At 37.8% G+C, this 12,568-nt stretch overlaps 1 protein-coding gene across 4 annotated transcripts in view; it reads right to left on the minus strand.

The window, feature by feature from the left end:
- Positions 1 to 346: 346 nt before the first annotated feature.
- COL11A1 (collagen type XI alpha 1 chain) overlaps positions 347 to 12,568 on the minus strand; it is a 129,818-nt gene continuing 117,596 nt past the window's right edge. For all 4 annotated transcript variants that reach the window (XM_040072551.2, XM_040072553.2, XM_040072552.2 and 1 more), the window contains 13 exons: positions 11,630 to 11,683; positions 11,158 to 11,265; positions 11,023 to 11,076; positions 9,924 to 9,977; positions 8,946 to 9,053; positions 8,277 to 8,330; positions 8,153 to 8,188; positions 7,990 to 8,043; positions 6,953 to 7,202; positions 5,213 to 5,325; positions 3,903 to 3,971; positions 3,015 to 3,248; positions 347 to 1,342 (listed from right to left, as the gene is read on the minus strand). In XM_040072551.2, the coding sequence (XP_039928485.1) occupies positions 1,196 to 1,342; positions 3,015 to 3,248; positions 3,903 to 3,971; positions 5,213 to 5,325; positions 6,953 to 7,202; positions 7,990 to 8,043; positions 8,153 to 8,188; positions 8,277 to 8,330; positions 8,946 to 9,053; positions 9,924 to 9,977; positions 11,023 to 11,076; positions 11,158 to 11,265; positions 11,630 to 11,683 (1,335 nt within the window). In that variant the 3' untranslated portion in view covers positions 347 to 1,195. The remainder of the gene's footprint in view (positions 1,343 to 3,014; positions 3,249 to 3,902; positions 3,972 to 5,212; positions 5,326 to 6,952; positions 7,203 to 7,989; positions 8,044 to 8,152; positions 8,189 to 8,276; positions 8,331 to 8,945; positions 9,054 to 9,923; positions 9,978 to 11,022; positions 11,077 to 11,157; positions 11,266 to 11,629; positions 11,684 to 12,568) is intronic.

The raw sequence follows: 12,568 nt of genomic DNA on the forward strand, positions 1-12,568 counted from the left end.
GCATCCCTGGCCTTCAGGTGGAGTAACAGGAAGAAAAATAATTCATATTAATGGGACGGGCAAATATTGTATAGACTGTTTTGTGAAACTTTTAGGATCCAGTTCAGGAAGCAAACATCCATCATTGCTTACATAAACATCTAAGTAAACATTGCTAAAATCCATAAATAACTGTTTCAAATCCAGTTTTTATATTTACGTAGCCCAAATAAGCACAATAGAAACAAATCCAGATGAGATAAAAAAAAAAAAAAAAAAGAAAAAAAGAAAAAAAAGAAAAAAGAAAAAAAAAAAAAGGAAGGGGAAAAAAAAAAAAAAAAAAAGAAAGCTATTTGACTAATTTATTTCACAGATTTTAAACAGTTCTCTTACCCAGAAGTTTGGGTCTTTTCTTACATATTTTCCCCACCCAAAAATATAAACTTGTTTATTTTAGGTATATACAGTTATCTTATGAAATTATGGAATTAGAATAGAAAATAAAAAGTCTGAGGTATAGCACCATGGAACACAGCACCTTTGAAAGTGCTTTAATTTCATTATCTAAATTCACAGAGTGATATCAGCAGAAAGGAGTTGTTTGTGTGTGCTGCTCCTCAAGATCTTCCAGTTTTGCCACCTTAATTTTACTGGCAACTTCAAATAACAAAGCTCTTCAACAACAATATATACAAAGGGATTTTATTATTAATCAGAAATGGAATTGGCTTCACTGGCAATTACAGTTTTATTTTTTCCAGAATACATACACAGTATTGACAATGTAGTTTGTAGTTGTAAAATAAGAGCCAGATGCAATTCAGAGACACATGCAAGTTTTGGAAGTGGACAGAGAAATCACAGTATAGTACTGTACATAGAATAATTACAGTTTATATTAAACACTTTCTAAACACCTCTTTGTTGTAATGGAAGGAGCACCATTGTCGTTGGTTTTTTACAGCACCAAAGGAATCCAAAAGGGGGTGTTCCTGAAGTGAACCCTATGTTGTCTGTCTGTGCCACAGCATCTTTGCAAAATAAGTTTAAGTCATGTGATTCTGGCCCTACAAGGGCAACATTTACTTTCTAGATAAGACATACATACACAGCAAGACATTTTCTATGCCATCCTTATTCAAAACTTGCATGTGGCGTGAAGTGGGTTGGTAGCACCAAAGTGCAACATTTGTGTTGATCTGATTTTGTCTTAAGCTTAACCAAGGAAGCAGACAGGACCGACCTCAAATCCAAACTTCTGGTTCTGATCACCAAAGTCATTGATCATCACATCAACTATGGGCACTTGGTCTATTTTGGGCGTGTTGATTTCCAGCACCGTCTTTGCATAGCCCTTTCGTGACTGTTAAAAAAAGAAGAAAAAAACCCAAACTGTCATAAATCTGAGCATTTAACATGTGCTGTAGATCTTTGTAGTTTATCTCTGAAGCATAGAATTTTTAAATTATTGCCCTGTCATGCACCAGATATTGCAAACCCTAAATCTTATGTTTTCTTATGATTTCATTTTAAAAATGTGATATGGAATGTTTTGTTTTTAGCTGGAAAATGGCCTATACATCTTTTACTTACTGAAGTATGCCTACAAAAGAAAAATAATCTAAGATATTTCATATTTCTTAGAGAATTCTCAGTTCACGTCTATACTATTTAATAAACAATAATCTCACAGCAGTGCACATCTTCCCTGTGAAAAAAATCACTAATTAGTTCTGAAAGAAAGAAGATCCACTTCTAAGAAGAAATATTGTAACTGCCTGACAAAATATTAGAGCAGCGGTTTGGACAGGGAAGAAAGTAGTATTCTGAAAGAACTGCCAACTGCTGCACTTAGAAGCCAGCTTTGAAGGCACACCCTTGCTGCCTGAAGAAGGCTCTGTAGCTCCTCTGTGTATCGCACAGCCCAGTCATCACGTCACTTATCAGCAGACATAGGAGACCCCTTGCAGCTATACCAGGGTCTTGAGTTCAGGTGGGCATCCAAGCTGACACACCTGAGTGTTCTCAGTTGAGTGACAGTTGTAACTTTCAGCTCTCTCTGGAGCTCTACATTTACCTTCTGTGGATAACAAAAGCAAAATGCAAATACAAGGCGCATAGAAAGGCGGACATGAAGCAGTTGTGCATTAGAGTCTCACTGCTGAGGCGAGGTGCTTTGTACCTCCTGATGCATCTCTGCCTCGGAGCCAGGTGTATGTCCTGGCACTTTCAGGTCTCCAATTCTGTATCTCTGACTTCTCAGAAACTGCTTTCAGAATGCTCCTATATCAAACCCCAAAATAAGTATTAATGAGGTTTCACCTGTCACTTGTTCTTTTGATGTCTTTGTTTCAAAGCGTTAAATAGAGACTTCTATTTCTGAGAAGTGGTAACAGTTGCTATGTCCATAGAGACCCTGAAAGGCGAGTGCTCAGAGAGCTGATGCATCCCCTATGGGGATTTTTAGCTAAAGGAGGATTCTGAAAAGTAAAATCCACAAACTTCACTGGCTTTGAATACACAAAACAAGAAAAGGAAATACAAAGTCACATATTAAACTATTAAATTATTTCACTATGTTTGGGTACATGCATAGGACTTATGTGATGCATGTTTTTGCTGTATTCAATAAATACTCTGTTTGTGTATACCTTTAATTTTAGTATAAATATATTCTGCTTATAGGCTCCCACCTCTCATTATCTTTTTTGTTTCTGCTCTTCCCTTATACTGTGCTCATCCACAGTAGCAGATAGTCTGCTTTCAGCACAGTGAGGCTGACAGCCTGCATCCATTCCAAGTTTCTTCATTTCTACTGCTTGGCTTGTGGTTATTTCTTTTTAGGTACATAGGTGAAAATTGAATATGGCACTAGTGTACTGTGGCTAAAAATCTACTAAAAATCAGTATGTGACAAGTAAAGTGTTTACAAAGATTTTCTCAGAAGAAAGCTATGAAAAAATAGTTTTTTGTTTTTTGATTTCTACTTTGAATGACAGGTTGGTTTTGTAAAGACTCTTTGAAGCACTACTTACTGCGCAGCCATCATGGAGGGCTTTGATGTAAGGATTGTTGTCATAAGACATTTCTTCATCATTGGATCCTAAGAACCTTAGTGCTTTGTCATAGCTGTCAGAGGGTGCGTCGTGCCAGGCTACAGACTGGTGACAGTTGTAAGTGAAATTTTGTCTGGCAGAGGCACTCAGTAGTTTAAGGAATGTCATTTGGACCATATTAATGGAATTGCCTTCAACATCCAAATAGGAAAGCTGGAAAACATAAAAAGTTAGATGAATATTTATCTGTTTTCTTTGGTACAATGCAAACCATAATTATTCTTGACAAAAGAGAACCATATAACTGCCCTTAATAACAATATCAACCAACACCTAACATTTTATGAAGTTTTAAAGGTCAATACAGCTATGACTCAGTAAATAGATTTTCATGATGTAGCATTATATTTAGGATGAAGAATTACATATTTCAGCTTCGTTCTACTGGGAAAGACAGATACTTACTCCTACCTTATAGTGTAAAGCAGCAGAATCTGTTTGGTAATCCGTTTTTAGTTTATCATAAAGTTAGTCAGTCTGCAGCCTCAGCATATTTCCAGTTACCTAGACTGGGGTGGGGGATCTGTACTCCAGCTGCTTTCCTAAGGTTTGGTGGTGAGGTGTTTCTGCCAGAGGCCAGATCCTCACCACCAGCTGTGCAGGTGACCACTGGGATCACTGTGGGACAATACAGACCAGGCTTCTGATATCCAGGGACAAGAGGGCACGTAGCTGCTGTAATATTTAGGGCAAAAAGGCTGGGGGTCTTTTCATTATGTAAATATTTATAAAATTCTCTGTAATCTGCTGATCACTGGAAACATGTACCTGATTTGTGAATACAGTTATATTGCAGTGACAACTTACAAGTTTGCCTCTCTTGAATTCACTAAACCAAGATCCTGGATTCTCCTTTGGCCATGATGAAATTCTAACCTGTGTGGTCAAACAGAAGAGACAGAGGTAGTTGAAACGTATGTTGACAGATATGAAGGTTTTACATTACCTGGGACAAGTATCACACCAGATAATAAAGAATGGTTCTTCCTGAAATCTCAGCCACCTTTTAAAGGTCTAAAATAGAATGTTTTTCTTGTAGAGAATGCCTTCAAATGGAATCCAAGAGAGAGTTAGTTCTATTTGAGGGAGATGGTCATAATCTTTAAAGAGCCAGATAAACTGCTGGTATAATTATTGCTATGGAGTATCTAAATGAGTTTTCACCAGTGTTGATGCTAACAGGTCCCTGGAATTTAGTCAAGATTTCAGAAAGCTTTCCTCTACACCATATGCCCCAGCAGACATAATCTATAACAGTGAGTAAGGACACTATTAATACTGATGCCTAGAGAGGCTACCTGGAACAGAGGGTAGACAGTGTTAAAGGAATGAAGTAGGTATTTATGAAAAAGGCCTTCAAAAGATACACCTTGGGCAGTACAAGAGCCTGGCCGTGGCTCTACCCAGGACCCAAGCTGGAGTCTGAGTCACGAATTTTCACACTTTTTTTAAGTTTTGGTCCGTTTACATATTGGGGTCAATTGCATATTGGGGTCAATTGTCCAATTACAGCTTCAGGTTATGAAGTCCCATCCTCCTAGACTGCTCTCGTCATTTCACTGTTTATACTTTTTGGGCCTGAAGTTGCAATGGTGTCCTTGGTTCTTGGGCTGGAAAAGGATTGTTTTGTCTAACTAAGCTGTGAAGAGAACTTGCTAACACTTTATATGAAGTTCAGAGTTACATACTAATACAGTAAAGAATCTGGAAAATATGAATGCTAAAACTTAAGGCATCAATACAGTCTTTTTCATCTACTTTGCATAGGAATAAATGAATAGATTTAAATGAACCCACAAGAGAAACACGAGAAGGTTTAGCTTTTAGGTGATAAATACTAGATCATGTTATGTAAGTGGCTGCTCAGCTGTGTTGCATTCTGAAATGTACTGAAATGTTAGCAAGCAGGTGCATAGCTTCCCTATCTGAAGTTGAAAATGGTATTTGTTAACTCTCTGTACAATTTTACCGCTCCATTCCAATATATGCAAATGTAAATGTAATTAGAAAAACAGATACATGAAAATGTGGCAATGTAATTATTCTTTTTAGTTCAACATTGTAACAGCATAGTAGGAACTGTCAACAGCCAAGTGAAAACACAGATTGGTACTTACTCCTTCAGATTTCTTATCTGGGTAGATGCAAGTTTCCCCACCTGCTGTGAAATTGCAGTATACTTTGAAGGAGTCTCCAGAACAGCCCTGGTTAGGATCAATCCAATATTCCCCTAAGACATATGAGAAAATATTTGCCTTATACAGTAGAAATGGTATTCATAAGAACCAGGCTTTACTGCTACCTAATGGTCCTCCAAAGTTTGTAGGAAAGTTATTTTATCTGAATGGTTTAGGTCAGAGAGCAAAATCTGGAGCGATTTGCATCCTTATCTGCATGCAAAGGCATCTTCATGGGGCTTGGTGGGATTGTAGCTGGCACAAGCACCTAAAACTTCCAGTGATAGGGATCCACCTCGAGCAAAGACCTTTTTACTCCGGGGTTATGAAGCTGCAACAGCAGTGAAGGCTGGGCATGAAAAGAGCTGTAGCCTATCCAAGGTCCATTCACAGTCAGTGCTTTTTAAAATCTGCTATTCTAATTAGAACGATGATTTCTGTGATGAGGGTTCTTATCTTCAGATGTTTCACAAACAGGGCAGCAAACGACTTTCTGACAACTACAGTTCTAATCCAGTTTCAAACAAACAGTGGAGGTTTCAAGGAGAAATGACAAATCCCTTCAGTTCTGTCTTCTGAATATAGGGCACAAAGTATTTATGGGGTTTAACAGTTCTGTTGATTTAGGCTGTATATTGAAAACAGTCTTTCTTTTCTGTAAGTCTTATCCCAGGAGAATTTTGAATTTTAATAAACACATTTGCTTTTATTTTAACCAAAATAAGATTACTTTTATATGAAGACAGCTCTAAAGAAGAAACAAATACTGGTAAATGAAGAACGTGAATGTAAAAACCATTCCTTATTATGGAGGGTACTGAATTGTAAAATATGTCCTTTTCATATAGCACATACACTGCTTAACTACTCCTCAAGGCAACCATCTGTTCTTATCTATCTAGAGTGAAAGCGATAAAATATTATTAAACTGTCAAAATCTATTTTCCCTCCCATTTAAATGCAGAAAAAAATATTGCTTTGAACTGGGAAAAATATGCATTGCAATTGAAAAAAATTATGAAAGGATGAAAATTTAGTGAAGGCTGGCTTTCATTTAAACGTTTTCAGAGGGGTAAAATTATGTAGAAGGAAAAGAAGAAAACAACAAAGAATAATAAAATCAAGCTAGTTCTTAGGAACACTGGGTCTCTTCATATTACTTTGCATTTTATTACACTACTACTTGGTAGCATTAAACAGTATCAAAGAAACTTCCACCCATCTTTGCTGGCTGATCTAGAAAAAACAGTGCTGATGCAGTAGAGAAAATTACTGCTTCCAGGGCTAAAAGACTAGCAAAGTTTTTGAGAATCATTACTGAACATAAATCTCATATAATACTAATACTGTTTCATTTTGTTATACTAAGCTCTTTCATCACACTCCTGTTTTGAGTGTCCTGGAAATGCAAAGCCCACCTTTCAAAACATCGACTGCTTTTTGTTCATCCCTTTCAAAGGTTTTAACTTGAAAAGTAGATCGGGTTATGTATTTAAAGAACTTTGACTCTTTCCAAGAGAACATATTACATTTTGGAACTTTTCTGCCTGTAAAAATGGATTCAGTGAGACTGTATTTGTTGAGCAACTATATGAACCATCTAGCAAAAATGGATTAACGCTGCCAGAGTGCCCTGGCAGAGCCCAAGCTCTGGGCCTGCACCGTGCAATGTGAACTCACCGTCTGGGAAGTCCGGGTGGCAGAGCTGCAGATCTTTGCAGGTCCGGGCTGGGTTATTCTGAGTGCCCATGGGAAACTTCATGTGCTCAATATCTTGCTTTAATGAATTCAGGGAGCCAAAGATCTCCTCCATGCCATCGGAATAATCCAGAATATTATCACCAGCATCAGATAACATATAGTCAGGAGATCTTCTTGTCTTCTTGGGTGACTGAATTGGCAGTGGCTGGATTACCTCACCTGGAGGGCCCTAAGTGGAAAACAACGTACCTAATTATGTCTTCTGTTAGTTTTTCAGCAGAGAAAATAAACAGAATGTGACTTGGAGATGCTTTGAATAGGCTTTCTTTAAGGCATTTATTTCTTTATTTCACCTTTTTTCCTTTAGATTCATATCTATGTGCTTTGATTAACTTGAAAAAAAATGAAATTGTAAAAGGCCAAACCATTGTTGTGCTCTAAACTGTTCTCACTACATTGCTTTTTGGGGAAGAGTGTGTTGCCCTCACAAAAGTGACATGCAGAACTGACTCACAGTTGCCTCTGCATCTCTGTTAATTCCGTCAAGCACAGACATATTCTATGAAAATTGAAAACTCTGGATGTTTCCTATGAAAAAGTTGAAAATTCCACTTGAGGTCTAGAAAACAATATTTAATTTCAAGAAATTGAAATATTTCACTTAGATTTGGACTCCTCATTTTAGTTTGTTATGGTATAAAAAATAAATATGGTAACAGGAAGAAAAACCAGTAGAGTTCTGTTTTCTCTACTTCAATATAACACTTTAAATAATTATTGCATGAGGGGCTTCTTTGTTTGGGGGGGTATATATATATTTTTGTTTTGTTTTGTTTTGTTTTACATTTCTTCTGTCTTTTTCAGTGCATATAAGTATTTCTGTGCCTGGTGGATCTGTTTCCTGAAAAATGAATTTTCAAACAATCATTCATATTTTAGTTCCCAAATGTTCTTTTCTACCCTTGTCAAAACAGGTTCATCATGTCAGTGTAATGCAGGTAAGGATTCTTACTTACTGGAGGGCCAGGAGGACCAGGTAAGCCACTGTCACCCTTCTGACCAGCAGGACCCTACAGAGCAATGAAAGAAGTGCAGTGTTGACCATGCTACACAACGTTTAAAAATAACACACACAAAATCTAAGGAAAAGAGCAGAAGGTATAGAGGAGAGTTACTCACACTGGATCCTTTGGAACCTTTGGGACCCTGGGGACCCTATGGGCAAGAACACATAACTCAGGTTGGAGTGTATTGCACACAGCTTGGGGGGGTTAGAACAGGAGAGCTGGATGAAATTACTTACAGGTAATCCAGGAGGACCAGGGGGTCCAAGTGGACCAGCAGGACCAGAAATTCCCTAAAAAGGAATAAGAGAATAAGCACAGAACTAAAGTATTCTACATACTGGACTGTGTTAAAAATCATATCTATGAAAAGGTAGTCCCATTAAGTGTCCTCCTGTGGTGAGTTTTGAGTTAGGCCATGTGCTAGATGCCAAAATAGTTGGCAAGTTTAAAATATTATCTGACAATCTGAGTGGCTTGTAGTTGTTCTTACACTGACCTCAGTGGATTGTCACAGCTGTGTTCCTCTTCAGATTGGCTTGGAAACCTCACATTTTACATGTGCCCTAAAACCATGGCTTAATAGCTAGAAGAGAGGGAGCTGCTTTGGGGAATGCAATTAGTAAACATGATGAGATTGCTGCTGTTACTTTTATCTTGTTGCTAACTTGTTCTGTGAGCATATTGGGTTGTATGTGTTTCCTTAATTTTCTCAAACACTGTAATTTCATTTCAAGATGTTTAATTTTGCTGAGTTTGTACAATGCCTAAGAAAGTTTTAACCTCTTGCACGACACTCTGGGTGTTAAATATTTATAACAGTTTTATGTCTTTCAGAAGGAAGCCTGGAATTACATACTCCTTGCTTGCATGCAGCTTGAATGCAAACACAAGTATGTTGTACTCACTGCGTCACCCTTGGCTCCAGGAGATCCCTGTGGGCCAGGAAGACCCCTATCACCCTTTTCACCCTGTTCTCCTGGAGGTCCAATCAGGCCAATCAAACCAGGATGTCCCTAAACAAGATATAAGAAAATATAGTTAGCATACATTAAAGTAAATGTGTTTTTCAAACACATCAATTAGCCCTTTCACATGTTACCACTGTTGCCTGCCAACAATCAACCTGAAAAAATAATTCTAAAAGCGTATTTATTGTTGTTAGATGGTCTTTCCAACTTTCAGATTATTTGCAAGTTGTGACTGCTTATTCAGTGAAAGATCTAAGTGCAAGGTAGTCCTTGCTGAAACCAGTTCAGAAATCAAGGTACCCTGGGTACAAATTTCATAGCAGTTGTCACATGTAGCTGCTATCAGCATCTCACAGAACTCCACATGTGATATGGCTGCATAAAGAGCTGATCCAAGCAGATAAACAAAACCTGCCATTCACAAGGCATAGCCATATTCACGTTTCTTTCTCTACAGTTTTTCTCTGATACACAAGCAACCATACATTGTTGGGACTCCATAGGAAAATGCTATCCCAGATGTCCCAATCCATTATTTCAAAAGAAAGTATTATAGCTGTTAAATATTTATATTTTGTTCTTTTAAAATAAAAATTGCCAATACTCGTTATTTCTAGTTGCTTTTTTCTCGTAAATCTGACAGTTCTCTTTACTTCAATATCTTTGGGATTTTCACCTCAAGGATCACATGGTCAATAGATTACCACACAGCAGTAATCTTTTTCTTTCTAGGTGTTTCTGGGATATTGGCTATGGCTTAAAACTTCATGATGACTATTAAGGCTGTGGGAAGCATTTTGATAGGCATGTGTCTATACCTTGCTGTTACAAACTCTACTGCTTCTTTCTGCTAATTTTATATAGATTTTAGGCTGGGCTGAAGTTATAAAGACACAACCAATTAGCAAAACATACCTTCTCTCCTTTGGAACCTGGGTCTCCCTTCAGTCCAGGCAATCCAGGTGGGCCCTGTACAAATAAGGGAAGTAATGTTAAAATAAATTTTAACATCGTGCCCAGATCATGTTTTCTTGAAATGTTCTTAAAGGCAGTTCACATCAAAGTACACATTAAATGGTTGATGGTTGTGATTGATGTGATTTAGAGCCCAGGATGAAGTTGAAATGTATTTTTAAAAAATCTTAATGATGCTACAGTGGTATTTAAACTACTTTATAAATAGAAATCTAAAAAGGGTTGTATGAATAGAAACCTATGAAGCAGAGGGTCAACTAAATTCTTGATTTGAGAAATCTTTAGACTGTATAAGAATGGCAATGCTGGTTTTGTGTAACTTGTATAGAATGAGGTAAAAAATGCAGGCCATGCAGTGTCTGTGCAAAAGATGAATTTTTCAGAGGCTGTTAATCTCACACTGCACACGTGCCCATGAGAAGAGCTGCCACACTAAGTCTGTGTCTCCTCTCCACTGCTCTCCTGGTGGCAGTGGACAACTTCTTCTATGGGTAGGAGTGATAAGAGACCTTTTCCACCTGGCACATATTCGAAAATGCCATAACGTTTCATGTACAAAATATTATTCAGTGCTTATGCTTTCCATCTCCACTTCAGGATATCACTAGATGCAAAAGCCTAGGCAAATACATAATTCATGAATGAAATGTGAAATTTTTAGGCTTTTGGAATGCAGAATCAGACTTTCCACCTGCAGTGTGTTGTGTGCAGTGTCTACTGCAAATCAGGCTTTACACTCCTGATAGCAATCTCGTGTGGAGGATGGCAGGGGAAGGAGGGAAACCTAACCTCAGAAATGTTTATGTATCAGCTTTACTTTCTTAAAATCCAAAACTGAGTTGCAGCAATGCATTGCAAAGTTCTTGTTGAGTCGACAGGAAGTCTGTGCATTTGTTCATTAATACAGGCATATAGTTCATTAATATACTCAGCTCCAGATTTTAACAGAATATTTAAGCTCTCAAATGTTAGAAGAGAGATCTTTTGGTGATGTTTTTTGGAGGCCTCTATGACTGACATGTGGGAAAAGGATGCTCACCAGGGGTCCAGGAGGGCCATCCTGACCTGGTGCTCCAGGCATACCTTGTTCTCCCTAGAAAAAACAAGAAGCTGGCTTTACCAGAGTATATACAGGTAATGCAACATCTGAAATCTGATGTGCTCTGTTACTTACCACAGGGCCAGGAATGCCCCGGAGACCCTCTGGGCCAGGTTTTCCTGCAGGTCCCTGTGGACCAACTGGCCCTGTTTTTCCAGGAGCCCCTTCTGCACCAGGTTCACCCTGGAAAGAACAGACCAGGTCAGAGAGGGGGGCTGACTGCGTTTGGCACGGGAGGGATGTACAAGAGGCAAAGTGCTTTTTAAAAGCCAGAGTTCTGCACAGGATGATTTCCTGAGTGAAATGTCTCTTCACAGAGAGATGTGGGGCCAGCAGAGCAGGCTCTCCTTGCTTGTTACAGGTGAGCTGTGTTGGGCCTGCACTGCTGGGTCCACTCCACTACATATTGCTACGAATTCTGGGTCTGAATTTGGATTTTACAGATTACCTACACAGCATATTTTGAAAAGTTCCACACTCAGTGCATCATTATAAATAGTTTATACTTCTATGCTTCAAAAAAAAAAAAAAATCTTCAGTTTATTACCTTTGCACCTTTTTCACCTTGTCTGCCTTCAGCACCCGTTGCGCCAGGAGGTCCCTGTAAAATAAGGACACTGAGCTCATAGTCTCAGTTTTTTTCAAATATAACCAGTGAAAAGAATTCTGAAAGTGCAATTCCCACCATATTAATAAGTAGCAAATGCTTACAAAAATTAGTGTTATTTTCTTTTTTTGACATTTTATTCACAAGATAAAAAATACCAAACAGCTCTTATTCTTTTATAGAATTTTCTGTGTTTTTAGAATATCTAAAAGATGATGAGGTTCAAACCAAAGAATTAGCTTGGGGAAAAGAACCCCAAAAAACAACCAACAAAACATGATATTTAAGAAAAAAAGCAATACTAATTTATATGTACAATAACAATTAATTTTAAAGTTGCTTTGCATTGACTTCTATCTATTCACTGTGGTTTATCCACTGATTCCAAAAAGGCCTCTCTTTCTACAGTGCACAGCATGGCAAATACTTCTTTATTCTCTGAGGCAGGGATGGGCTCAGTAAGGGGCCTGATTACATTTGGACAGCCAAAAATTGATATATTATCCACTAAATATGAAAGTGAAAAATAAAAAGACATTTTTCTCCTCCAAAGCATCAAGGGCTGATTTTTAAATCAGGTAATTAATATTCATAGCTTCAGTTATGAACAGGAGCAGTGTCTAGAATTTAATGTACTCTTCTGAAAATGGTTCTCTTCTATGCTTAGTTTAGAAAAGATGCACTCAAGATAATGGACCAACTGTTCTCCTACAAGGTTAATTTTTAGCCTGGGAAATGTCTTTATTACAAGTAGCTTTTTCTTGCCAACCAATGAGCAACTTAAAGGAAAATGAAAGGAAAGTGACCATGCTCAAATTCTGTCATTTTGTGACTCTGTATAAGACTCATCTGTTCATTAATGCACCAAGCAGATTGTTA

This window comes from Hirundo rustica, chromosome 9 (assembly GCF_015227805.2).
Source record: "Hirundo rustica isolate bHirRus1 chromosome 9, bHirRus1.pri.v3, whole genome shotgun sequence".
Lineage (NCBI taxonomy): Eukaryota > Metazoa > Chordata > Aves > Passeriformes > Hirundinidae > Hirundo > Hirundo rustica.